The sequence below is a fragment of the Pleurodeles waltl genome, chromosome 10 (assembly GCF_031143425.1).
Source record: "Pleurodeles waltl isolate 20211129_DDA chromosome 10, aPleWal1.hap1.20221129, whole genome shotgun sequence".
Lineage (NCBI taxonomy): Eukaryota > Metazoa > Chordata > Amphibia > Caudata > Salamandridae > Pleurodeles > Pleurodeles waltl.
In genome coordinates, this window is record NC_090449.1 from 1,084,089,024 (window position 1) to 1,084,114,471 (window position 25,448).

At 46.0% G+C, this 25,448-nt stretch overlaps 1 protein-coding gene across 1 annotated transcript in view; it reads right to left on the reverse strand.

Annotated features, from left to right (window-relative positions):
- Window positions 1-25,448, reverse strand: part of LOC138262283 (cocaine esterase-like) — a 303,060-nt gene that overhangs the window by 134,050 nt on the left and 143,562 nt on the right. Inside the window, exon 6 of the mRNA XM_069212178.1 lies at window positions 4,106-4,219. Coding sequence (XP_069068279.1) covers window positions 4,106-4,219 — 114 coding nt within the window. The remainder of the gene's footprint in view (window positions 1-4,105; window positions 4,220-25,448) is intronic.

Below are 25,448 nucleotides of genomic sequence, written 5' to 3' on the forward strand. Positions count from 1 at the left end.
CTGATGAAGGTCCAAAATGACTGCCTTTGGATGGAAGAAGCTGAAGATTGGTAGGGACTTCTCCTTTGTGCAGAAGATGTCTCACAGAGTGCTGGAGGTTGCAGAGCTGTTTCCTTGGCAAAATACCGCAAACAATCCTTGCTAGCTGCAAGGGTCACAGTTGGAGAAAAAGGGTGCTGCCTGGGCCCAAGGAGGAGCAGGATGTCGCCACTTGGAAGAGGAGACAGAGGGGGCCCTCAGCAACGTAGAGAGCCCACACATAAGCAGGAAGCACCCGCAGAAGTCCTTGAACCCGGGTTCAAGAAGTCTGAACACGGCGGTCATCTCAACACTGCAAAAGGAGGTCCCACGACACCGGAGATCAACTCAGGGAGCTGAGGATCGCAGGACAGAGTGCTGGGGACCTAGGCTCTGCTGTGGATGCACAATTTCTTGGAAATGTGCACAGAAGCCCTTGTAGTTGCAGAACACGTGGTGCACAGGATTACTGTCTGAGGAGGGGAGGCAAGGACTTACCTCCTCCAAATTTGGACAGTTGGACCACTGGGCAGCCTGTGTCACTTGTCCACCACCTGTGTTCCAGGGGCCACACTAGTCAGGATGAGAGGGGACCCAGAGTACCGGTGAAGCTGAAGTTTGGTGCCTGCTGAAGCAGGAGGAAGATTCCGTCGACCCACTGGAGATTTCTTCGTGGCTTCCAGTGCAGGGTGAAGGCAGGCAGCACCCAATGCATGCACCACCAGGAAACAGTCGAGAAAGCTGGCACGATTAGGCGCTATAATGTCGCTGGTAGTCTTCTTGCTACTTTGTTGCAGTTTTGTAGGCGTCCTGAAGCAGTCAGCGGTTGATCCTTGGCAGAAGTCGAAGAGAGAGGTGCAGAGGAACTCTGGTGAATTCTTGCAAGTCGTTTTCTGAGGAAATGCCCACTGGAGAGATCCTAAATAGCCCTCAGAGGAGGATTGGCCACCCAGTCAGGTAAGCACCTATCAGGAGGGGTCTCTGACGTCCCCTGCTGGCACTGGCCACTCAGAGCTGTCCATTGTGCCCTCATACCTCTGTATCCAAGATGGCAGAGGTCTGGGACACACTGGAGGAGCTCTGGGCACCACCCCTGGGGTGGTGATGGACAGGGGAGTGTCCAGATTCACGCCAGAGCAGGGACTGGGGTTTCTCTAAACCGGTGTAGACTGGCTTATGCAAGGAGGGCACCATCTGTGCCCTTCAAAGCATTTCCAGAGGCTGGGAGAGGCTACCCTTCCCCAGCCTTTAACACCTATTTCCAAAGGGAGAGGGTGTAACACCCTCTCTCAGAGGAAGTCCTTTGTTCTGCCTTCCTGGGACTGGGCTGCCCAGACCCCAGGAGTGCAGAACCTTGTATGTGGGGTGGCAGCAGCGGTAGCTGCAGAGAAATACCCAGAGAGCTGATTTGGCAGTACCCGGGGTCCATAGTGGAGCCCTGGGGATGCATGGAATTGGCTCCCCAATACCAGATTTGGCATGGGGGGACAATTCCATGATCTTAGACATGTTACATGGCCATGTTTGGAGTTACCATTGTGGAGCTACATATAGGTATTGACCCAAATGTAGTGCACGCGTGTAATGGTGTCCCCGCACTCACAAATTCCGGGGAAATTGCCCTGAACTATGTGGGGGCAGCTTTGCTAGTGCAAGGGTGCCCTCACACTTAGTAACTTCGCACCTAACCTTCAGCAAGTGAAGGTTAGACATATAGGTGACTTATAAGTTACTTAAGTGCAGTGAAAATGGATGTGAAATAACGTGCTTTATTTCACTCAGGCTGCAATGGCAGTCCTGTGTAAAGGTTTATCTGAGCTCCCTGTGGGTGGCAAAAGAAATGCTGCAGCCCATAGGGATCTACTGGAACCCCAATACCCTGGGTACATAGGTACCATATACTAAGGAATTATAAGGGTGTTCCAGTATGCCAATTAGAATTGGTAAAAATGGTCACTGGCCTATAGTGACAAATTTAAAGGCAGAGAGAGCATGAGCACTGAGATTCTGATTAGCAGAGCCTCAGTGACACAGTTAGTCACTACACAGGTATACACATTCAGGCCACAAACTATGAGCACTAGGGTCCTGACTAGCTGGGTCCCAGTGAGACAGGTGGAAACAAACTGACATGCATGTAAAAATGGGGGTAACATGCCAGGCAAGATGGTACTTTCCTACAGTGACCACCCTAAGGCTGTCAGGTCTAACAGGTATGGTAAGGCATTAGTGGTCCAGGGAACAGGATGCCATCATAGCAAGACTTCTTTCTCACTGAAATGGCTGTGCAACTTCCTTGCGACATCCAAAGGGAAGAAAATGTTCCCACCCATTGTCCTTCCTCCATCCCATGACCACCACATAGAAGGCTGCTGAGGGTCTGGAGAGAGACAAGAGGAGGAACCAGCAGGGAGCAGATAATTATGAAACAGCACTTCTAAGGGCCACAGAAGATTTTAAGATGGTCCTTGACCAGGGCAGTTCAGTGGTAATGATTCTACTCAACCTAGATGCTGCTTTTGATATGGTCTCCTACTCCATCCTATTGCATCGACTGGAAGAAGCAGCCATTACAGAGAATGCCTTGAAATGGGGCCTTATAGTTAGGGAGGGACCATTTTATACAACTAGTCATCAGTTGAAATGTGGGGTCCCACTGGGCTCACCGTTGAGCCCCACATTTTTCAATATATCTGTACGTCTGCTATCTGATATCTTTTGGCTTCACATTGGTGTTGTACGGCGATAATATACAGTTAATTGTCTCCCGATATTGGCACCACCTCCACGATTCTCAATAGTTGCTTAGAGAAGGTGTCTAAATGGATGGCAGTCAGGTGTCTAAAATTAAATAGGGTGAAAACAGAGTTTATGGTTTGAGGTAATAACCCATCCCTCTAGCCCAATTTCCAAGCTGCAGGTCAAGAGCCTAGAGAACATCTTGATAATGATCTCTCCATGGCTTCTAATTAAACAAGCATTTGCAATTCAGTGGGTCTCACGTTTGCTCGAGTTAAAGCTATTGGCGTTGTAAATTCCTAACTGGACGTTTTATTCCATATAAATTGAAAATGAAAAGTAAAACATTAGTTGACATAAGCAAGCCGATTCAAAGTGCCATGGCCACCATAAGCATGAGTGTGAAGGAGAGACACAAAAGGAAAAAGAAGTTCGCTCGTAGTCAAACGTATCGGAAAACTTGCAATTATCCATGTAACAGGGTTGGTGTCCAAGGTGGTAACAAAACCGTCCCAAGGAGGGACAAACATAAAGCATTTACCAATGATAACAAAAGATTTTTGAAAGGCAAGCCCATGAACGAGTGAAACTGATGGGCAAGCAGTGGGCGTGGTTAAAAGTCCACAATACTTTACAACAGCACTTGCGCTTGACCCAAAATGGCAGTCGGAAGTTGCTTTGGCCTCTCAAGAGTCCTAAGAAAAACGCTGAAATGGCTCTCGTGGAGCTATTAGATATTCCTAGAATGAAATCAGCCCAGGCAGCACTGAAAACCCTTCATTGGCTACTTGCAGGTTGCAGAGTACAATTTAAGTTACTATGGGGCATATTTATACTTTGTTTGCGCCGTTTTAGTGTCATATTTTTTTACGCTAAAACATTGCAAACTTAACTCCATTTTCATAATTTGACGCTAGACCTGTCTAACATCAAAATATTGGAGTTATCGTAATTTTTTGGATGCGTGAACCCACCTTGCATCAACGAGATGCTAAGCCATTAGTGTTGTATTTATCCCCCATGCAAAAATGATGAACAGGTGGAGGCAGACCCAAATAATGACGCTAAGCTTGCGTAAAATCATTATTTACCGCCTGGGTCTGACTAGGAGTTAAGGTACCTGTGGGCCCATTTCCATGGCTAAACACCATGGAATAGGCCCACAGGTGACAACCCCAAGCACCAGGAACACCCTCACCCACATGAGATATCAGTGGTAACTGTTTCCTATCCTTCCACACCCGGCTCTGATCCCACACATTCCCCGTCCCACTTTTCCTGCACTTTCCGTTATCTCTATACCAGCTCTCCCTTTCTGTTCCCCTACGTCTGAACAGGAAGTACTTACATGGGCGATGTTACGAATAATGTTCATGTTGTCAGTAACCATACCCGGGTACACCAGGACGCCACTCTCGGAGATGGCCTTGTGGAACAAGCCCTTGGACAGCGGAGACAGGAGCTGAAGAACAACATGAAACCTTTAATACTAATAGTATTATTATTACTACTAATAGCAGTAGCAGCAGTAGTAGTAGTTGTAGTAGATGTGGCAGTATTATTATTGTTATTCTTGATATTACTATTAATAACAGTACAAGTTCTAGTGACAGTAGTATTATTCTTGATATTACATTATTAGTAGTAGTAGCAATAGCAGTAACGGTACACGTTGTAGCAGCAGTAGTATTATTGTTATTCTTGCTCTTACTATTAGTAGTAGTAGTAGCAGTAGCAGTACAAGTCGTAGTGTCAATAGTATTATTGTTATTCTTGATATTACTATCAGTTGTACTAGTAATAGCAGTACAAGTTGTAGTCACAGTAGTATTATTGTTATTCTTGATATTACTATTAGCAGTAGTAGTTGAAGTAGCAGTACAACTTGTAGCAGCATTAGTATTATTGTTATTCTTGGTATTACTATTAGTTGTATTAGTAGTAGCAGTAGCAGTACCAATTGTAGTGGCAGTAGTATGTGGCAGTAGTATTATTGTTTATTTGTAATATTACTAAGAGTTGTAGTAGTAGCAGCTGCACAAGTTGTAGTGGCAGTAGTATTATTGTTATTCTTGATATTACTATTAGCAGTAGTAGTAGCAGTAGCAGTTCACGTTGTAGCGGCAGAAGCATTGTTATTCTTGATATTACTATTAGTTGTAGGATTAGTAGTAGTACAAGTTGCAGTGGCAGTAGTATTATTATTATTCTCGATATTACTACTAGCAGTAGTAGTAGTAGTAGCACTACAAGTTCTAGTGGCAGTAGTATTATTGTTATTCTTGACATTACTAACAGTTGTAGTAGTAGCAGTACAAGTTGTAGTGGCAGGAGTATTCTTGTTATTCTTTATATTACTACTAGTAGTAGCAGCCATATAAGCTGTAGTGGCAGTAGAATTATTGTTATTCTTGATATTACTATTAGTTGTAGTATTAGTAGCAGCGGCAGTACAAGTTGTAGTTGCAATAGTATTATTGTTATTCTTGATATTACTAACAGTTGTAGTAGTAACAGTACAAGTTGTAGTGGCAGGAGTATTCTTGTTATTCTTTATATTACTACTAGTAGTAGTAGCCATATAAGCTGTAGTGGCAGTATAATTATTGTTATTCTTGATATTACTATTAGTTGTAGTATTAGTAGCAGCAGCAGTACAAGTTGTGGTTGCAATAGTATTATTGTTATTCTTGATATGACTAACAGTTGTAGTAGTAACAGTACAAGTTGTAGTGGCAGTAGTATTATTAATATTTTTAATATTAATAACAGTTGTAGTAGTAGCAATGCAAGTTGTAGTGGCAGTAATATTGTTATTCTTGATATTACTAGTAATAGTAGTAGGAGTACAAGTTGTAGTTGAAGTAGTATTATTGTTTTTCTTGATTATACTATTAGTAGACTATAGTAGCAGTTCAAGTTGTAGTGGCAGTAGTATTATTGATATTCTCTATATTACTATTATTTGTATCAGTAGCAGAACAAGTTGTAAAGGCAATAGTATTGTTAGTCTTGGTATTGCTATTATTATTAGTAGTAGCAATAGCAGTACAATCTGTAGTGGCGATAATATTATTGTTATTCTTGATATTACTATTCAATAGCAGATGCAGTACAAGCTGAAGCAGTAGTAGTATTATTGTTATTCTTGATATTACTATTTGTAGTAGGAGCAGCAGTACAAGTTGTAGTGGCAGTAGTGTTTTTGTTATTCTTGATCTTACTGTTAGTAGAGGTAGTAGCAGTAGCAGTACAAGCCGTAGTGGTAGTAGTATTATTGTTATTCTTGATATTACTATTAGTAGTAGTAGTGGTAGCAGTAACTGTACAAGTCGTAGTGGCAGTGGTATTATTGTTATTACTAGTAGTTGTAGCGTACAAGCTGTAGGAAGAGTAGTATTATTGTTAGTCTTGGTATTACTATTAGTAGCAGTAGTAGCAATAGCAATACAAGCTGTAATGGCAGTAGTAATATTGTGATTCTAGATATTACTATTAGTAGTAGTAGCAGTACAAGCTGTAGTGGCAGTAGTATTATTCTTATTCTCAGTAGTTATACCCCGTCTCAGCAGTACGCATCCATTGCTCAGTAGCTATACTGAGCCTCAGCAGTATACATCCATTGTTCAGTAGCTATACCCCACCTCAGCAGTACCCATCCGATGTTCAGTAGCTCTGCCCTGTTTCAGCAGTATGCATCCATTGTTCAATAGCTATATTACGCATCAGCAGCACACATCCATTGGACAGTAGCTGTACCAATCCCTAGCAGTACACATTTGTTGTTCGATAGTGATACCTCACCTCAGCAGTACAGATCCATTGCTCTGTAGCTATAGCCCATCTCAGCAGTACACATGCATTGCCCAGTAGCTACACCACGCCTCAGCAGAACACATCCATTCTTCAGTAGCTATCCCCTGCTTCAGAAGTACACAGGCATTGCTCATTAGCTATACCACGCCTCAGCAGTACACATTTGTTGATCACTAGTGATACCTCACCTCAGGGGTACACATCTGTAGCTCAGTAGCTATACCATGCCTCAGCAGTATGCATCCATTGTTCAGTAGCAATACCCCACTTCAGCACTACACATGCATTGTTCATTAGCTATACCACGCCTCAGCAGTAAACATTTGTTGTTCAATAGAGAGATCTCACTGCAGAGGTACACATCCATTGCTCAGCAGCTATACTATGCCTCAGCAGTACACATCCATTGTTCAGTAGCTACACCCCACTTCAGTGGAACACATGCATTGCTCAGTAGCTATACCACGCCTCAGCAGTACACATTTGTTGTTCAATAATGATACCTCACCTCAGAGGTACACATCCATTGCTCAGTAGCCACACTACACCTCAGCAGTACACATCCATTGTTCAGTAGCTATACCCCACCTCAATGGTGCACATGCATTGCTTAGTAGCTATAACCCGCCTCAGCAGTACAAATCTATTGTTCAGTAGCTATATTCCACTTCAGTGATACACATGCATTTCTCAGTAGCTATACCTTGCCTCAGCAGTATGAATCCATTGTTCAGTAGCAATACCCTACTTCAGCGGTACACATACATTGCCCAGTAGCTACACCACGCCTCAGAGGCACACATCCATTGCTCAGTAGCTATACTATGACTCAGCAGTACACATGCATTGCTCATTAGCTATACCAAGCCTCAGCAGTGCACATTTGTTGTTCAATAGTGATACCTCACCTCAGAGGTACACATCCATTGCTCAGTAGCTATACCTCGCCTCAATGGTGCACATGCATTGTTCAGTAGCTATACCCCGCCTCAGCAGTACAAATCTATTGTTCAGTAGTTAGACCCCACTTTAGTGTTACACATGCATTGCTCAGTAGCTATACCCTGCCTCAGCAGTACAAATCCATTGTTCAGTAGCTATACCCTACTTCAGTGGTACACATGCATTGCCCAGTAGCTATACCCTGCCTCAGCAGTACAAATCCATTGTTCAGTAGCTATACCCTACTTCAGTGGTACACATGCATTGCCCAGTAGCTACACCACACCTCAGCAGTACGCATTCATTGTTCAGTAGCTATACCCCACTTCAGTGGTACACATGTATTGCTCAGTAGCTATACAACATCTCAGAAGTACACATTTGTTGTTCAATAGCGATACCTCACCTCAGAGGTACACATCCAAAGCTCAGTAGCTATACTACACCTCAGCAGTACACATCCATTGTTCAATAGCTATACCCCACCTCAAAGGTGCACATGCATTGCTCAGTACCTATACCCCGCCTCAGCAGTAAAAATCTATTATTCAGTAGCTATACCCCACTTCAGCGGTACACATGCATTACTCAGTAGCTATACCCTGCCTCAGCAGTACGAATCCATTGTTCAGTAGCTACACCCTACTTCAGCTGTACACATGCATTGCCCAGTTGCTACACAACGCCTCAGCAGTATGCATCCATTGTTCAGTAGCTACACCCTACTTCAGCTGTACACATGCATTGCCCAGTTGCTACACAACGCCTCAGCAGTATGCATCCATTGTTCAGTAGCTATACCCCACTTCAGTGGTACACATGCATTGCTCAGTAGCTATACCACATCTCAGCAGTACACATTTGTTGTTTAATAGTGATACCTCACCTCAGAGGTACACATCCAAAGCTCAGTAGCTATACTACGCCTGAGCAGTACACATCAATTGTTCAGTAGCTATAACCCTCTTCAATAGTGCACATGCATTGCTCAGTATCTGTACCCCGCCTCAGCAGTACAAATCCATTGTTCAATAGTGATACCTCACCTCAGCAGCACACATCCATTGTTCAGTAGCTATACCCTGCTTCAGCAGTATACATGCATTGCTGATTAGCTATACCACACCTCAGCAGTACACATTTGTTGTTCAATAGTGGTACCTCACATCAGAGGTACACATCCATTGCTCAGTAGCTATACCACGCCTCAGCAGTATGCATCCATTGTTCAGTAGCTATACCCTGCTTCAGCAGTACACATGCATTGCTCATTAGCTATACAAAGCCTCAGTAGTTCACATTTGTTTTTCAATAGCGATACCTCACCTCAGAGTATATATCCATTGCTCAGTAGCTATTCTACACCTCAGCAGTGCGCATCCATTTTTCAGTAGCTATACCCTGCCTCAATGGTACACATCCATTGCCGGTAGCTATTCCAGGCTCAGCACTACACATCCATTGTTCAGTAGCTATACCCCACTTCAGGGGTTCACATTCATTGCTCATTAGCTATACCACGCCTCAGCAGTGCACATTTGTTGTTCAATAGCGATACCTCATCTCAGAGGTACACATCTATTGCTCAGTAGCTATACCTCGCCTCAATAGTCCACAAACATTGCTCAGTAGCTATACCCCACCTCAGCAGTACAAATCTATTGTTCAGTAGCTATACCCCATTTTAGCGGTACACATGCATTGCTAATTAGCTATACCCCACCTCAGCAGTACACATCCATTGTTCATTAGCGATGTGTCACCTCAGCAGCGCACATTCATTGTTCAGTAGGTATACCACGCCTCAGCAGTACACATTTGTTGTTTAATAGAGAGGTCTCACCTCAGAGGTACACATCCATTGCTCAGTAGCTATACTACGCCTCAGCTGGATGCATCCATTTTTCAGTAGCTATACCCTGCCTCAATGGTACACATGCATTGCTCAGTAGCTATACCCCACCTCAACGGTACACAGTTGTTGTTCAATAGTGATACCTAACCTCAAGGGACACATCCATTTCTCAGTAGCTATACCACGCCTCAGCAGTACGCATCCATTGCTCAGTAGCTATACCACACCTCAGCAGTAAACATTTGTTTTTCAATAGAGAGGTCTCACCTCAGAGGTACACATCCATTGCTCAGTAGCTATACAACGCCTAAGCAATACGCATCTATTTTTCAGTAGCTAAACCCCACTTCAGTGGTACACATGCATTGCTCAGTAGCTATACCCCGCCTCAACAGTACAAATCCATTATTCAGTAGCTATACCCTACTTCAGCGGTACACATGCTTTGCCCAGTAGCCACACCATGCCTCAGCAGTACACATCCATTGTTCAGAAGCTACACCCCACTTCAGAGGTACACATGCATTGCTCAGTAGCTATACCACGCCTCGGCAGCATACATCCATTCGTCAGTAGCTATACCCAGCTTCTGCAGTACACATGCATTGCTCATTAGCTATACCACGCCTCAGCAGTACACATTTGTTGTTCACTAGTGATACCTCACCTCAGGGATACACATCTATTGCTCAGTAGCTATACCACGCCTCAGCAGTATGCATCCATTGTTTAGTAGCAATACCCCACTTCAGCAGTACACATGCATTGCTCATTAGCTATACCACGCCTCAGCAGTACACATTTGTTGTTCACTAGTGATACCTCACCTCAGGGATACACATCTATTGCTCAGTAGCTATACCACGCCTCAGCAGTATGCATCCATTGTTCAGTAGCAATACCCCACTTCAGCAGTACACATGCATTGCTCATTAGCTATACCACGCCTCAGCAGAACACATTTGTTGTTCACTAGTGATACCTCATCTCAGGGATACACATCTACTGCTCAGTAGCTATACTACGCCTCAGCAGTACACATCCATTGCTCAGTAGCTATACCACGCCTCAGCAGCACGCATCCATTCTTCAGTAGCAATACCCGGCTTCAGCAGTACACATGCATTGCTCATTAGCTACACGACGCCTCAGTGTAGGAAAGTACCATCTTGCCTGGCATGTTACCCCCATTTTTCACTGTATATATGTTGTTTTAGTTGTATGTGTCACTGGGACCCTGTTCTCCAGGGCCCCAGTGCTCATAAGTGTGCCTGAATGTGTTACCTGTGTAGTGACTAACTGTCTCACTGAGGCTCTGCTAATCAGAACCTCAGTGGTTATGCTCTCTCATTTCTTTCAAATTGTCACTGACAGGCTAGTGACCAATTTGACCAATTTACATTGGCTACTGGAACCCCCTTATAATTCCCTAGTATATGGTACTGAGGTACCCAGGGTACTGGGGTTCCAGGAGATCCCTAGGGGCTGCAGCATTTCTTTTGCCACCCATAGGGAGCTCTGACAATTCTTACACAGGCCTGCCACTGCAGCCTGAGTGAAATAACGTCCACGTTATTTCACAGCCATTTTACACTGCACTTAAGTAACTTATAAGTCACCTATATGTCTAACCTTTACCTGGTAAAGGTTAAGTGCAAAGTTACTTAGTGTAAGGGCACCCTGGCACTAGCCAAGGTGCCCCCACATTGTTGAGGGCCAATTCCCTGAACTTTGTGAGTGCGGGGACACCATTACACGCGTGCACTACATATAGGTCACTACCTATATGTAGCTTCACAATGGTAACTCCGAATATGGCCATGTAACATGTCTAAGATCATGGAATTGCCCCTTCTATGCCATCCTGGCATTATTGGGACAATTCCATGATCCCAGTGGTCTGTAGCGCAGACCCTGGTACTGCCAAACTGCCTTTTCTAGGGTTTCACTGCAGCTGCTGCTGCTGCCAACCCCTCAGACAGGTTTCTGCCCCCCTGGGGTCAAGCCAGGCTTGTCCCAGGATGGCAGAACAAAGGACTTCCTCTGAGAGAGGGTGTTACACCCTCTCCCTTTGGAAAATGGTGTGAAGGCAGGGGAGGAGTAGCCTCCCCCAGCCTCTGGAAATGCTTTCTTGGGCACAGATGTGCCCAATTCTGCATAAGCCAGTCTACACCGGTTCAGGGACCCCTTAGCCCCTGCTCTGGCGCGAAACTGGACAAAGGAAAGGGGAGTGACCACTCCCCTGACCTGCACCTCCCCTGGGAGGTGTCCAGAGCTCCTCCAGTGTGCTCCACACCTCTTCCATCTTGGAAACAGAGGTGCTGCTGGCACACTGGACTGCTCTGAGTGGCCAGTGCCACCAGGTGACGTCAGAGACTCCTTCTGATAGGCTCCTTCAGGTGTTAGTAGCCTATCCTCTCTCCTAGGTAGCCAAACCCTCTTTTCTGGCTATTTAGGGTCTTTGTCTCTGGGGAAACTTTAGATAACGAATGCAAGAGCTCATCAGAGTTCCTCTGCATCTCTCTCTTCACCTTCTGCCAAGGAATCGACTGCTGACCGCGCTGGAAGCCTGCAAAACTGCAATATAGTAGCAAAGACGACTACTGCAACTCTGTAACGCTGATCCTGCCGCCTTCTCGACTGTTTTCCTGGTGGTGCATGCTGTGGGGGTAGTCTGCCTCCTCTCTGCACTAGAAGCTGCGAAGAAATCTCCCGTGGGTCGACGGAATCTTCCCCCTGCAACCGCAGGCACCAAAAAGCTGCATTACCTGTCCCTTGGGTCTCCTCTCAGCAAGACGAGCGAGGTCCCTTGAATCCAGCAACTCTGTCCAAGTGACTCCCACAGTGCAGTGACTCTTCAGTCCAAGTTTGGTGGAGGTAAGTCCTTGCCTCCCCACGCCAGACTGCATTGTTGGTAACCGCGACTTTTGCAACTTCTCCGGCCCCTGTGCACTTCCGGTGGAATTCCTTTGTGCACAGCCAAGCCTGAGTCCACGGCACTCTAATCTGCATTGCACGACTTTCTAAGTTGGTCTCCGGCGACGTGGGACTCCTTTGTGTAACTTCGGGTGAGCACCATTTCATGCATCCTTGTAGTGCCTGTTTCTGGCACTTCTCTGGGTGCTACCTGCTGCTGAGAGGGCTTCTTGTCTTGCTCGATGTCCCCTCTACCTCCTGGTATAATTTGCGACCTCCTGGTCCCTCCTGGGCTACAGCAGCATCCAAAAACGCTAACCGCACAATTTGCAGCTAGCAAGTCTTGTTGGCGTTCTTTCGGAGGGAAAACACTTCTGCACGACTCTCCACGGCAAGTGGAATTCGTCCACCAAAGGGGAAGTCTCTAGCCCTTTTCGTTCCTGCAGAAACCTCTGCTTCTTCTGTCCAGTAGAAGCTACTTTGCACCCACAGCTGGCATTTCCTGGGCATTTGCCCATCTCCGACTTGCTTGTGACTTTTGGACTTGGTCCCCTTGTTCCACATGTACCCTAGATTGGAAATCCATCGTTGTTGCATTGTTGGTTTGTGTCTTTCCTGCATTATTCCTCTATCACGACTTCTTTGTCTTCTGGGGAACTTTAGTGCACTTTGCACTCACTTTTCAGGGTCTTGGGGAGGGCTAATTTTCTAACTCTCACTATTTTCTAATAGTCCCAGCGACCCTCTACAAGGTCACATAGGTTTGGGGTCCATTCGTGGTTCGCATTCCACTTTTGGAGTATATGGTTTGTGTTGCCCCTATCCCTATGTGTCTCCATTGCATCCTATTGTAACTATACATTGTTTGCACTGTTTTCTAAGACTATACTGCATATTTTTAGTACTGTGTACATATAACTTGTGTATATTTGCTATCCTCACTCTGAGGGTACACTCTGAGATACTTTGGCATATTGTCATAAAAATAAAGTACCTTTATTTTTAGTATAACTGTGTATTGTGTTTTCTTATGATATTGTGCAAGTGACATTTGTGGTACTGTAGTAGCTTCACACGTCTCCTAGTTGAGCCTAAGCTGCTCTGCTAAGCTACCATTATCTATCAGCCTAAGCTGCTAGACACCCTATACACTAATAAGGGATACCTGGGCCTGGTGCAAGGTGTAAGTACCCCTTGGTACTCACTACAAGCCAGTCCAGCCTCCTACACTCAGCAGTACACGTTTGTTGTTCACTAGTGATACCTCACCTAAGGGATGCACATCCATTGTTCAGTAGCAATACCCCGCTTCAGTAGTACACATGCATTGTTCATTAGCTATACCACACCTCAGCAGTAAACATTTGTTGTTCAATAGAGAGGTCTCACCTCAGAGGTACACATCCATTGCTCAGTAGCTATCGTATGCCTCAGCAGTACACATCCATTGTTCAGTAGCTTCTCCCCACTTCAGTGGAACACATGCATTGCTCAGTAGCTGCACTACACCTCATCAGTACACATCCATTGTACAGTAGCTATACCCCACCTCAACGGTGCACATGCATTGCTCAGTAGCTCTATCCCGCCTCAGCAGTAGGGATCTTTTGTTCAGTAACTACACCCCACTTCCGTGGTACACATGCATTACTCAGTAGCTACAGCCCGCCTCAACAGTACAAATCCATTGTTCAGTAGCTATGCCGTACTTCAGAGGTACACATGCTTTGCCCAGTAGCTATAGAACATCTCAGCAGTTCACATTTGTTGTTCAATAGCGATACCTCACCTCAGAGGTACACATCTAAAGCTCAGTAGCCAAACTACGCCTCAGCAGTACACATCCATTGTTCAGTCGCTATACCCCGCTTCAATGGTGCACTTCCTTGCTCAGTAGCTGTACCCCACCTCAGCAGTACGAATCCATTGTTCAATAGTGATACCTCAGCTCAGCAGCACACATCCATTGTTCAGTAGCTATAACCTGCTTTAGCAGTTCACATGCATTGCTTATTAGCTATACCACACCTCAAGAGTACACATTTGTTGTTCAATAGTGGTACCTTACTGCATTGCTGGGTACCGCGTGATTTGCAGCTGCTCCAACTCCTGTGCACTCTTCCAGGATTTCCTTTGTGCACAGCCAAGCCTGGGTCCAGACACTCTAACCTGCAGTGCACAACCTTCTGAGTTGTCCTCCGACGTCGTGGGATTCCCTTTTGTGTCTTCGGGTGGTCTCCGGTTCACTCATCTTCCAAGTGCCTGTTCCGGTACTTCTGCGGGTGCTGCCTGCTTCTGTGAAGGCTCCCTGACTTGCTGGGCACCCCCTCTGTCTCCTCATCCAAGTGGCAACATCCTGGTCCCTCCTGGGCCACAGCAGCATCCAAAAACCGTAACCGTGATCCTTGCAGCTAGCAAGGCTTGTTAGCGGTCTTTCTGCGTGGGAACACCTCTGCAAGCTTCTTCACGACATGGGACATCCATCCTCCAAAGGGGAAGTTCCTAGTCCTCTTCGTTCTTGCAGAAACCAAAGCTTCTTCCATCCGGTGGCAGCTTCTTTGCACCCTCAGCTGGCATTTCCTGTGCATCTGCCCACTCTCGACAGTGTCGCGACTCTTGGACTTGGTCCCCTTGTTTCACAGGTACTCAGGTCCGGAAATCCACGGTTGTTGCTTTGCTGGTGTTGGTCTTCCTTGCAGAAACCCCCTATCACGACTTCTGTGCTCTCTGGGGGTTACAGGTGCACTTTACACCTACTTTTCAGGGTCTTGGGGTGGGCTATTTTTCTAACCCTCACTGTTTTCTTACAGCCCCAGCGACCCTCTACAAGCTCACATAGGTTTGGGGTCCATTCGTGGTTCGCATTCCACTTTTGGAGTATATGGTTTGTGTTGCCCCTATACCTATGTGCTCCTATTGCAATCTACTGTAACTTTACATTGCTTGCATTACTTCCTTTTGCTATTACTGCATATTTTTGGTATTGTGTACATATATCTTGTGTATATTTGGCATCCTCATACTGAGGGTACTCACTGAGATACTTTTGGAATAATGTCATAAAAATAAAGTATCTTTATTTTTAGTATATCTCTGTATTGTTTTTTCTTATGATATTGTGCATATGACACCAGTGGTATAGTAGGAGCTTTGCATGTCTCCTAGTTCAGCCTAAGCTGCTCTGCTAAGCTACCCTTTTCTATTAGCCTAAGCTGCTAGAAACGCCTCTTCTACACTAATAAGGGATAACTGGACCTGGTACAGGGTGTAAATACCCCTTGGTACCCACTACAAGCCAGGCCAGCCTCCTACACTATACCCTGCCTCAGCGGTACAAATCTACTGTTCAGTAGCTTTACCCCATTTCAGCGGTACACATGCAGTGCTCATTAGCTATACCCCGCCTCAGCAGTACACATCCATTGTTCAGTAGGTATACCACGCCTCAGCAGTACACAATTGTTGGTCAATAAAGAGGTCTCACCTCAGAGGTACACATCCATTGCTCAGTAGCTATACAAGGCGTCCATTTTTCAGTAGCTATACCCTGCCTCAATGGTACACATTTGTTGTTCAATAGTTCAACCTCAAGGGACACATCCATTGCTCAGTAGCTGTACCACGCCTCAGCAGTATGCATCCATTGCTCAGTAGCTATCCCACGTCTCAGCAGTAAAGATTTGTTTTTGAATATAGAGGTCTCACCTCAGAGGTACACATCCATTGCTCAGTAGCTATACTACGCCACAACAATACACGTCTATTATTCAGTAGCTACACCCTACTTCAGTGGTACACATGCATTGCTCAGTAGCTATACCCCGCCTCAGCAGTACAAATCCATTGTTCAGTTGCTATACCCTACTTCAACAGTACACATGCATTGCCCAGTAGCTACACCATGCCTCAGCAGTACACATCCATTGTTCAGAAGCTATACCCCACTTAAGTGGTACACATGCATTGCTCAGTAGCTCTACCAAGACTCAGCAGTACATATCCATTCCTAAGTAGCTATACCCGGCTTCAGCAGTATACATGCATTGCTCATTAGCTATACCACACCTCAGCAGTACACATTTCTTGTTCACTAGTGATACCTCACCTTAGGGATACACATCTATTGCTCAGTAGCTATACTACGCCTTAGCAGTACACATCCATTGCTCAGCAGCTATACTATGCCTCAGCAGTACACATCCATTGCTCAGTAGCTGTATCACGCCTCAGCAGTACACATTCATTCTTCAGTAGCTATACCACACCTCAGCAGTACACATCCATTGTTCAGAAGCTATGCTATGCCTCAGCAGTACACATCCATTGCTCAGCAGCTATACTATGCCTCAGTAGTACACAACCATTATTCAGTAGCTGTACCCAGCTTCAGCAGTACACATGCATTGCTCATTAGCTATGCCACGCCTCAGCAGTACACATTTTAGTGTTGTACACCTCACCTCAGGGATACACATCTATTACTCAGTAGCTATACCACGCCTTAGCAGTATGCATCCATTGTTCAATAGCAATACCCCACTTCAGCAGTACACATGCATTGTTCATTAGCTATACCACGCCTCAGCAGTAAACATTTGTTGTTCAATAGAGAGGTCTCACCTCAGAGGTACACATCCATTGTTCATTAGCTATACTATGCCTCATCAGTACACATCCATTGTTCAATAGCTACACCCCACTTCAGTGGTACACATGCATTGCTCAGTAGCTATACTACGCCTCAGCAGTACACATTTGTTGTTCAATAGCGATACCTCACCTCAGAGGTACACATCCAAAGCTCAGTAGCTTTGCTACTCCTCAGCAGTACACATCCATTGTTCAGTTACTATTCCCCACTTCAATGGTGTACATGCAGTGCTCAGTAGCTGTACCGCATCTCAGCAGTATGAATCCATTGTTCAATAGAGATACCTCACCTCAGCAGCACACATCCATTGTTCAGTAGCTATACCCTGCTTCAGCAGTTCACATGCATTGCTCATTAGCTATACCACACCTCAACAGTACACATTTGTTGTTCAATAGTGATACCTCACCTCAGAGGTACGCATCCATTGTTCAGTAGCTATACCATGCTTCAGTGGTACACATGCATTGCTCATTAGCTGTATCACGCCTCAGCAGTACACATTTATTGTTCAATTCTGATACCGCACCTCAGAGGTACACATCCATTGCTCAGTATCTACACCCCACTTTCGTGGTACACATGCATTGCTCAGTAGCTGTACCCTGCCTCAACAGTACGAATCCATTGTTCAGCTATACCTTACTTCAGCGGTACACATGCATTGCTCAGTAGCTACACCACGCCTCAGTAGTACGCATCACTGTTCAGTAGCTATATCCCACTTCGGTTGTACACATTCATTGCTCAGTAGCTATACCACATCTTAGCAGTACACAATTGTTGTTCAGTAGCAATACCTCACCTGAGAGGTACACATCCAAAGCTCAGTAGCTATACTACGCATCAGCAGTACACACCCATTGTTCAGTAACTATACCCTGCATCAATGGTGCACATGCATTGCTCAGTAGCCACACCCCGCCTCAGCAGTACGAATCCATTGCTCAATAGTGATACCTCACCTTAGCAGTACACATCCATTGTTACGTAGCAATACCCTGCTTCAACAATACACATGCATTGCTCACTAGCTATACCAAGCCTCAGCAGTGCACATTTGTTGTTCAATAGCGATACCTCACCTCAGAGGTACACATCCATTGCTCAGTAGCTATACTACGCCTCAGCAGTACGCATCCATTTTTCAGTAGCTATACCCTGCCTCACCGGTACACATCCATTGTTCAGTAGCTATACCACACCTCAGCAATTCACATCCATTGTTCTGTAGCTATACTCCACTTCAGTGGTACACATGCATTGCTCATTAGATATACACTGCCTGAACGGTACACATGCATTGCTCAGTGGCTATAACCCGCCTCAGCAGTACGTATCCATTTTTCAGTAGCTATACCCTGCCTTAATGCTTTACATCCATTGCTCAGTAGCTGTACTACGCCTAGGCAGTACGCATCCATTGTTCAGTAGCTATACCCCACTTCAGCAGTACACATGCATTGCTCACTAGCTGTTCCATGCCTCAGCAGTGCACATTTGTTGTTCAATAGCGATACCTCACCTCAATGGTGCACATGTATTGCTCAGTAGCAATACCCCTCTCAGAAGTACGAATCCATTGTTCAGTAGCTATACCCCACCTCAACGGTGCACATGCATTGCTCAGTAGCTATACCCCGCCTCAGCAGTATTCATCCAATGTTCAATAGCTCTGCCCTGTCTCAGCAGTATGCATCCATTGTTCAATAGCCATATCACGCATCAGCAGCACGCATCCGTTAGTTAGTAGCTATACCAATCCTTGGCAGTACACAATTGTTGTTCGATAGTGATACCCCACCTCAGCAGTACACATCCATTGTTCAGCAGCTATGCCCCGCTTCAGCAGTACACATGCATTGCTCAGTAGCTATACTACACCTCAGCAGTACACATCCATTGATCATTAGCTATACCCCACCTCAACGGTGCACATGCATTGCTCAATAGCTATACCATGCCTCAGCAGTGCACATTTGTTGTTCAATATCGATACCTCAGAGGTACACATCCATTGCTCAGTAGCTATACCTCACCTCAATTGTGCACATGCATTGCTCAGTAGCAATACCCACCTCAGAAGTACGAATCCATTGTTCAGTAGCTAGAACCCACCTTGTAGGAGGCTGGACTGGCTTGTAGTGAGTACCAAGGGGTACTTACACCTTGCACCAGGCCCAGGTATCCCCTATTAGTGTATAGGGTGTCTAGCAGCTTAGGCTGATAGATAATGGTAGCTTAGCAGAGCAGCTTAGGCTGAACTAGGAGACGTGTGAAGCTACTACAGTACCACAAGTGTCACTTGCACAATATCATAAGAAAACACAATACACAGTTATACTAAAAATAAAGGTACTTTATTTTTATGACAATATGCCAAAGTATCTCAGAGTGTACCCTCAGAGTGAGGATAGCAAATATACACAAGTTATATGTACACAGTACTAAAAATATGCAGTATAGTCTTAGAAAACAGTGCAAACAATGTATAGTTACAATAGGATGCAATGGGGACACATAGGGATAGGGGCAACACAAACCATATACTCCAAAAGTGGAATGCGAACCACGAATGGACCCCAAACCTATGTGACCTTGTAGAGGGTCGCTGGGACTATTAGAAAATAGTGAGAGTTAGAAAATTAGCCCTCACCAAGACCCTGAAAAGTGAGTGCAAAGTGCACTAAAGTTCCCCAGAAGACAAAGAAGTCGTGATAGAGGAATAATGCAGGAAAGACACAAACCAACAATGCAACAATGATGGATTTCCAATCTAGGGTACCTGTGGAACAAGGGGACCAAGTCCAAAAGTCACAAGCAAGTCGGAGATGGGCAAATGCCCAGGAAATGCCAGCTGTGGGTGCAAAGAAGCTTCTACTGGACAGAAGAAGCAGAGGTTTCTGCAGGAACGAAAAGGGCTAGAGACTTCCCCTTCAGTGGACGGATCCTTCTCGCCGTGGACAGTCGTGCAGAAGTGTTTTCCCACCGAAAGAACGCCAACAAGCCTTGCTAGCTGCAAATCGTGCGGTTAGCATTTTTGGACGCTGCTGCGGCCCAGTAGGGACCAGGAGGTCGCAAATTGGACCAGGAGGAAGAGGGGACGTCGAGCAAGACAAGGAGCCCTCTCAGCAGCAGGTAGCACCCAGAGAAGTGCCAGAAACAGGCACTACGAGGATGCGTGAAATGGTGCTCACCCAAAGTTACACAAAGGAGTCCCACGTCGCCAGAGACCAACTTAGAAAGTCGTGCAATGCAGGTTAGAGTGCCGTGGACCCAGGCTTGGCTGTGCACAAAGGATTTCCGCCGGAAGTGCACAGGGGCCGGAGAAGTTGCAAAAGTCACGGTTACCAACAATGCAGTCTGGCGTGGGGAGGCAAGGACTTACCTCCACCAAACTTGGACTGAAGAGTCACTGGACTGTGGGAGTCACTTGGACAGAGTTGCTGGATTCAAGGGACCTCGCTAGTTGTGCTGAGAGGAGACCCAAGGGACCGGTAATGCAGCTTTTTGGTGCCTGCGGCTGCAGGGGGAAGATTCCGTCGACCCACGGGAGATTTCTTCGCAGCTTCTAGTGCAGAGAGGAGGCAGACTACCCCCACAGCATGCACCACCAGGAAAACAGTCGAGAAGGCGGCAGGATCAGCGTTACAGAGTTGCAGTAGTCGTCTTTGCTACTATGTTGCAGTTTTGCAGGCTTCCAGCGCGGTCAGCAGTCGATTCCTTGGCAGAAGGTGAAGAGAGAGATGCAGAGGAACTCTGATGAGCTCTTGCATTCGTTATCTAAAGTTTCCCCAGAGACAGAGACCCTAAATAGCCAGAAAAGAGGGTTTGGCTACCTAGGAGAGAGGATAGGCTACTAACACCTGAAGGAGCCTATCAGAAGAAGTCTCTGACGTCACCTGGTGGCACTGGCCACTCAGAGCAGTCCAGTGTGCCAGCAGCACCTCTGTTTCCAAGATGGCAGAGGTCTGGAGCACACTGGAGGAGCTCTGGACACCTCCCAGGGGAGGTGCAGGTCAGGGGAGTGGTCACTCCCCTTTCCTTTGTCCAGTTTCACGCCAGAGCAGGGGCTAAGGGGTCCCTGAACCGGTGTAGACTGGCTTATGCAGAATTGGGCACATCTGTGCCCAAGAAAGCATTTCCAGAGGCTGGGGGAGGCTACTCCTCCCCTGCCTTCACACCATTTTCCAAAGGGAGAGGGTGTAACACCCTCTCTCAGAGGAAGTCCTTTGTTCTGCCATCCTGGGACAAGCCTGGCTTGACCTCAGGGGGGCAGAAACCTGTCTGAGGGGTTGGCAGCAGCAGCAGCTGCAGTGAAACCCCATAAAAGGCAGTTTGGCAGTACCAGGGTCTGTGCTACAGACCACTGGGATCATGGAATTGTCCCAATAATGCCAGGATGGCATAGAGGGGGCAATTCCATGATCTTAGACATGTTACATGGCCATATTCGGAGTTACCATTGTGAAGCTACATATAGGTAGTGACCAATATGTAGTGCACGCGTGTAATGGTGTCCCCGCACTCACAAAGTTCAGGGAATTGGCCCTGAACAATGTGGGGGCACCTTAGCTAGTGCCAGGGTGCTCTCACACTAAGTAACTTTGCACCTAACCTTTCCCAGGTAATGGTTAGACATATAGGTGACTTATAAGTTACTTAAGTGCAGTGTAAAATGGCTGTGAAATAACGTGGACGTTATTTCACTCAGTCTGCAGTGGCAGGCCTGTGTAAGAATTGTCAGAGCTCCCTATGGGTGGCAAAAGAAATGCTGCAGCCCATAGGGATCTCCTGGAACCCCAATACCCTGGGTACCTCAGTACCATATACTAAGGAATTATAAGGGTGTTCCAGTAAGCCAATGTAAATTGGTAAAATTGGTCACTAGCCTGTTAGTGACAATTTGTACAGAGAGAGCATAACCACTGAGGTTCTGGTTAGCAGAGCCTCAGTGAGACAGTTAGGCACCACACAGGGAACACATACATATAGGCCACAAACCTATGAGCACTGGGGTCCTGACTAGCAGGGCCCCAGTGACACATAACAAACATACTGAAAACATAGGGTTTTCACTATGAGCACTGGGCCCTGGCTAGCAGGATCCCAGTGAGACAGTGAAAACACCCTGACATACACTCACAAACAGACCAAAAGTGGGGGTAACAAGGCTAGAAAGAGGCTACTTTCTCACACACCTCAACGGTGCACATGTATTGCTCAGCAGCTATACCCCGCCTCAGCAGTATTCATTCAATGTTGAATAGCTCTGCCCTGTCTCAGCAGTATGCATCCATTGTTCAATAGCCATATCACGGATCAGCAGCACGCATCCATTAGTTAGTAGCTATACCAATCCTTAGCAGTACACATTTGTTGTTCGATAGTGATACCCCACCTCAGCAGTAAACATCTATTGTTCAGCAGCTATACTATGCCTCGACAATACACATCCATTGTTCAGTAGCTATACCCTGCTTCAGCAGTACACATGCATTGCTCAGTAGCTATACTACACCTCAGCAGTACGCATCCACTGTTCAGTAGCTCTGCCATGTCTCAGCAGTACGCATCCATTGTTCAATAGCCATATCACGCATCAGCAGCACACATCCATTGGTCAGTAGCTATACCAATCCTTAGCAGTACACATTTGTTGTTTGATAGTGATACCTCACCTCAGCAGTACATATCCATTGCTCAGTAGCTATATCCCCACCTCAGCAGTACACATCCATTGCTCAGCAGCTATACCACGCCTCAGCAGTCCACATCCATTGTTCAGAAGCTATGCCCCGCTTCAGCAGTACACATGCATTTCTCAGTAGCTATACTACATCTCAGCAGTACACATCCATTGATCATTAGCTATACCCCACCTCAACGGTGCGCATGCATTGCTCAATAGCTATACCCCGCCTAAGCCGTACAAATCCATTGTTCAGTAGCTATACCCTATTTCAGCGGTACACATGCATTGTCCAGTAGCTACACCACGCCTCAGCAGTACGCCTCCATTGTTCAGTAGCTATACCCCACTTCAGTTGTACACATGCATTGCTCAGTAGCTATACCACATCTTAGCAGTACACATTTGTTGTTCAATAGCGATACCTCACCTCAGAGGTACACATCCAAAGCTCAGTAGCTATACTAGGCCTCAGCAGTGCACATCCATTGTTGAGTAGCTATACCCCGCCTCAGTGGTGCACATGCATTGCTCAGTAGCTATATCCTGCCTCAGCAGTACGAATCTATTGTTCAGTAGCTTTACGTAGCCTCAGCAGTACACATTTGTTGTTCAATAACTATGCCTCAGTTCAGAGATACACATCTATTGCTCAGTGGCTATGCTACACCCGAGCAGCACACATCAATTTTTAAGTAGCTATACCCCACCTCAACGGTGCACATGCATGGCTCAGTCGCTATACCCCGCCTCAGCAGTACGCATCCAATGTTCAGTAGCTGCCCTGTCTCAGCAGTATGCATCCATTGTTCAAAAGCCATATCACACATCAGCAGCACACATCCATAGGTCAGTAGCTATACCAATCCTTAGCAGTACACATTTGCTGTTCGATGGTGATACCTCACCTCAGCAGTACAGATCCATTGCTCAGTAGCTATACCCCACCTTAGCAGTACACATCCATTGCTCAGCAGCTATGCTATGCTTTAGCAGTAAACATCCATTGTTCAGTAGCTACACCCCGCTTCAGCAGTACACATGCATTGCTCAGTAGCTATGCTACACCTCAGCAGTACACATCCATTGTTCAGTAGCTATAGCAAGCCTCAGCAGTGCACATTTGTTATTCAATAGCGATACTTCACCTCAGAGGTACACATCAATTTCTCAGTAGCTATACTACACCTAAGCAGTACACCCCCTTTGTTCAGTACCTATTCCCCACCTCAAAGGTGCACATGCATTGCTCTGTAGCTACACAAGCTCAGCTGTAGCTCAGCAGTAAGAATCCATTGTTCAGTAGCTATACCCTACGTCAATGGTACACATGCATTGCACAGTTGCTACAGCACGCCTCAGCAGTATGCATCCATTGTTCAGAAGCTATACCCCACTTCAGTGGAACACATGCATTGCTCAGTAGCTATACCACGCCTCAGGAGTACGCATCCATTCTTCAGTAGCTATACCCGGCTTCACCAGCACACATGCATTGCTCATTAACTATACCACGCCTCAGCAGTACACATTTGTTGTTCAATAGTGATACCTCACCTCAGGGATACACATCTATTGCTCAGTAGCTATACCACGCCTCAGCAGTATGCATCCATTGTTTAGTAGCAATACCCCACTTCAGCAGTACACATGCATTGTTCATTAGCTATACCCTGCCTCAGCAGTGCACATTTGTTGTTCAATAGTGATACCTCCCCTCAGAGGTACACATCCAATGCTCAGTAGCTATACCATGCCTCAGCAGTACACATCCATTGTTCAGTAGCAAATACACTGCTTCAGCAGTACACATGCATTGCTCAGTAGCTATACCAATCCTTAGCAGTACACATTTGTTGTTTGATAGTGATACCTCACCAGTACAGATCTATTGCTCAGTAGCTATACCCCACCTCAGCAGTACACATCGATTGCTCAGCAGCCATACTATGCCTCAGCAGTACACATCCATTGTTCAGTAGCTATGCCCCGCTTCAGCAGTACACATGCATTGCTCAGTAGCTATACTACACCTCACATTACACATCCATTGCTCAATAACTATACCCCGCCTAAGCCGTACGAATCCATTGTTCAGGAGCTACACCCTACTTCAGCTGTACACATGCATTGCCCAGTAGCTACACCTCGCCTCAGCAGTACGCATCCATTGTTCAGTAGCTACACCCTACTTCAGCTGTACACATGCATTGCCCAGTAGCTACACCACGCCTCAGCAGTACGTATCCATTGCTCAGTAGCTATACCACACCTCAGCAGTGCACATTTGTTGTTCAATAGCGATACCTCACCTCAGAGGTACACATCCAAAGCTTAATAGCTATACTACGCCTCAGCAGTGCACATCCATTGTTGAGTAGCTATACCCCGCCTCAGTGGTGCAGATGCATTGCTCAGTAGCTATACCAATCCTTGGCAGTACACATTTGTTGGTTGATAGTGATACCTCACCTCAGCAGTACAGATCGATTGCTAGGTAGCTATACCCCACCTCAGCAGTACACATGCATTGCTCAGCAGCTATACTATGCTTCAGCAGTACACACGTGCATTGCTCAGTAGCTATACTACACCTCAGCAGTACACATCCATTGTTCAGTAGCTATAGCAAGCCTCTGCAGAGCGCATTTGTTGTTTAAAAGCGATACCTCACCTCAGAGGTACACATCTATTTCTCTGTAGCTATACTACACCTAAGCAGTACACATCCATTGCTCAGTAGCTACACCACGCCTCATCAGTACACATCCATTGTTCAGTAGCTATATACCACCTCAATGGTGCAAATGCATTGCTTT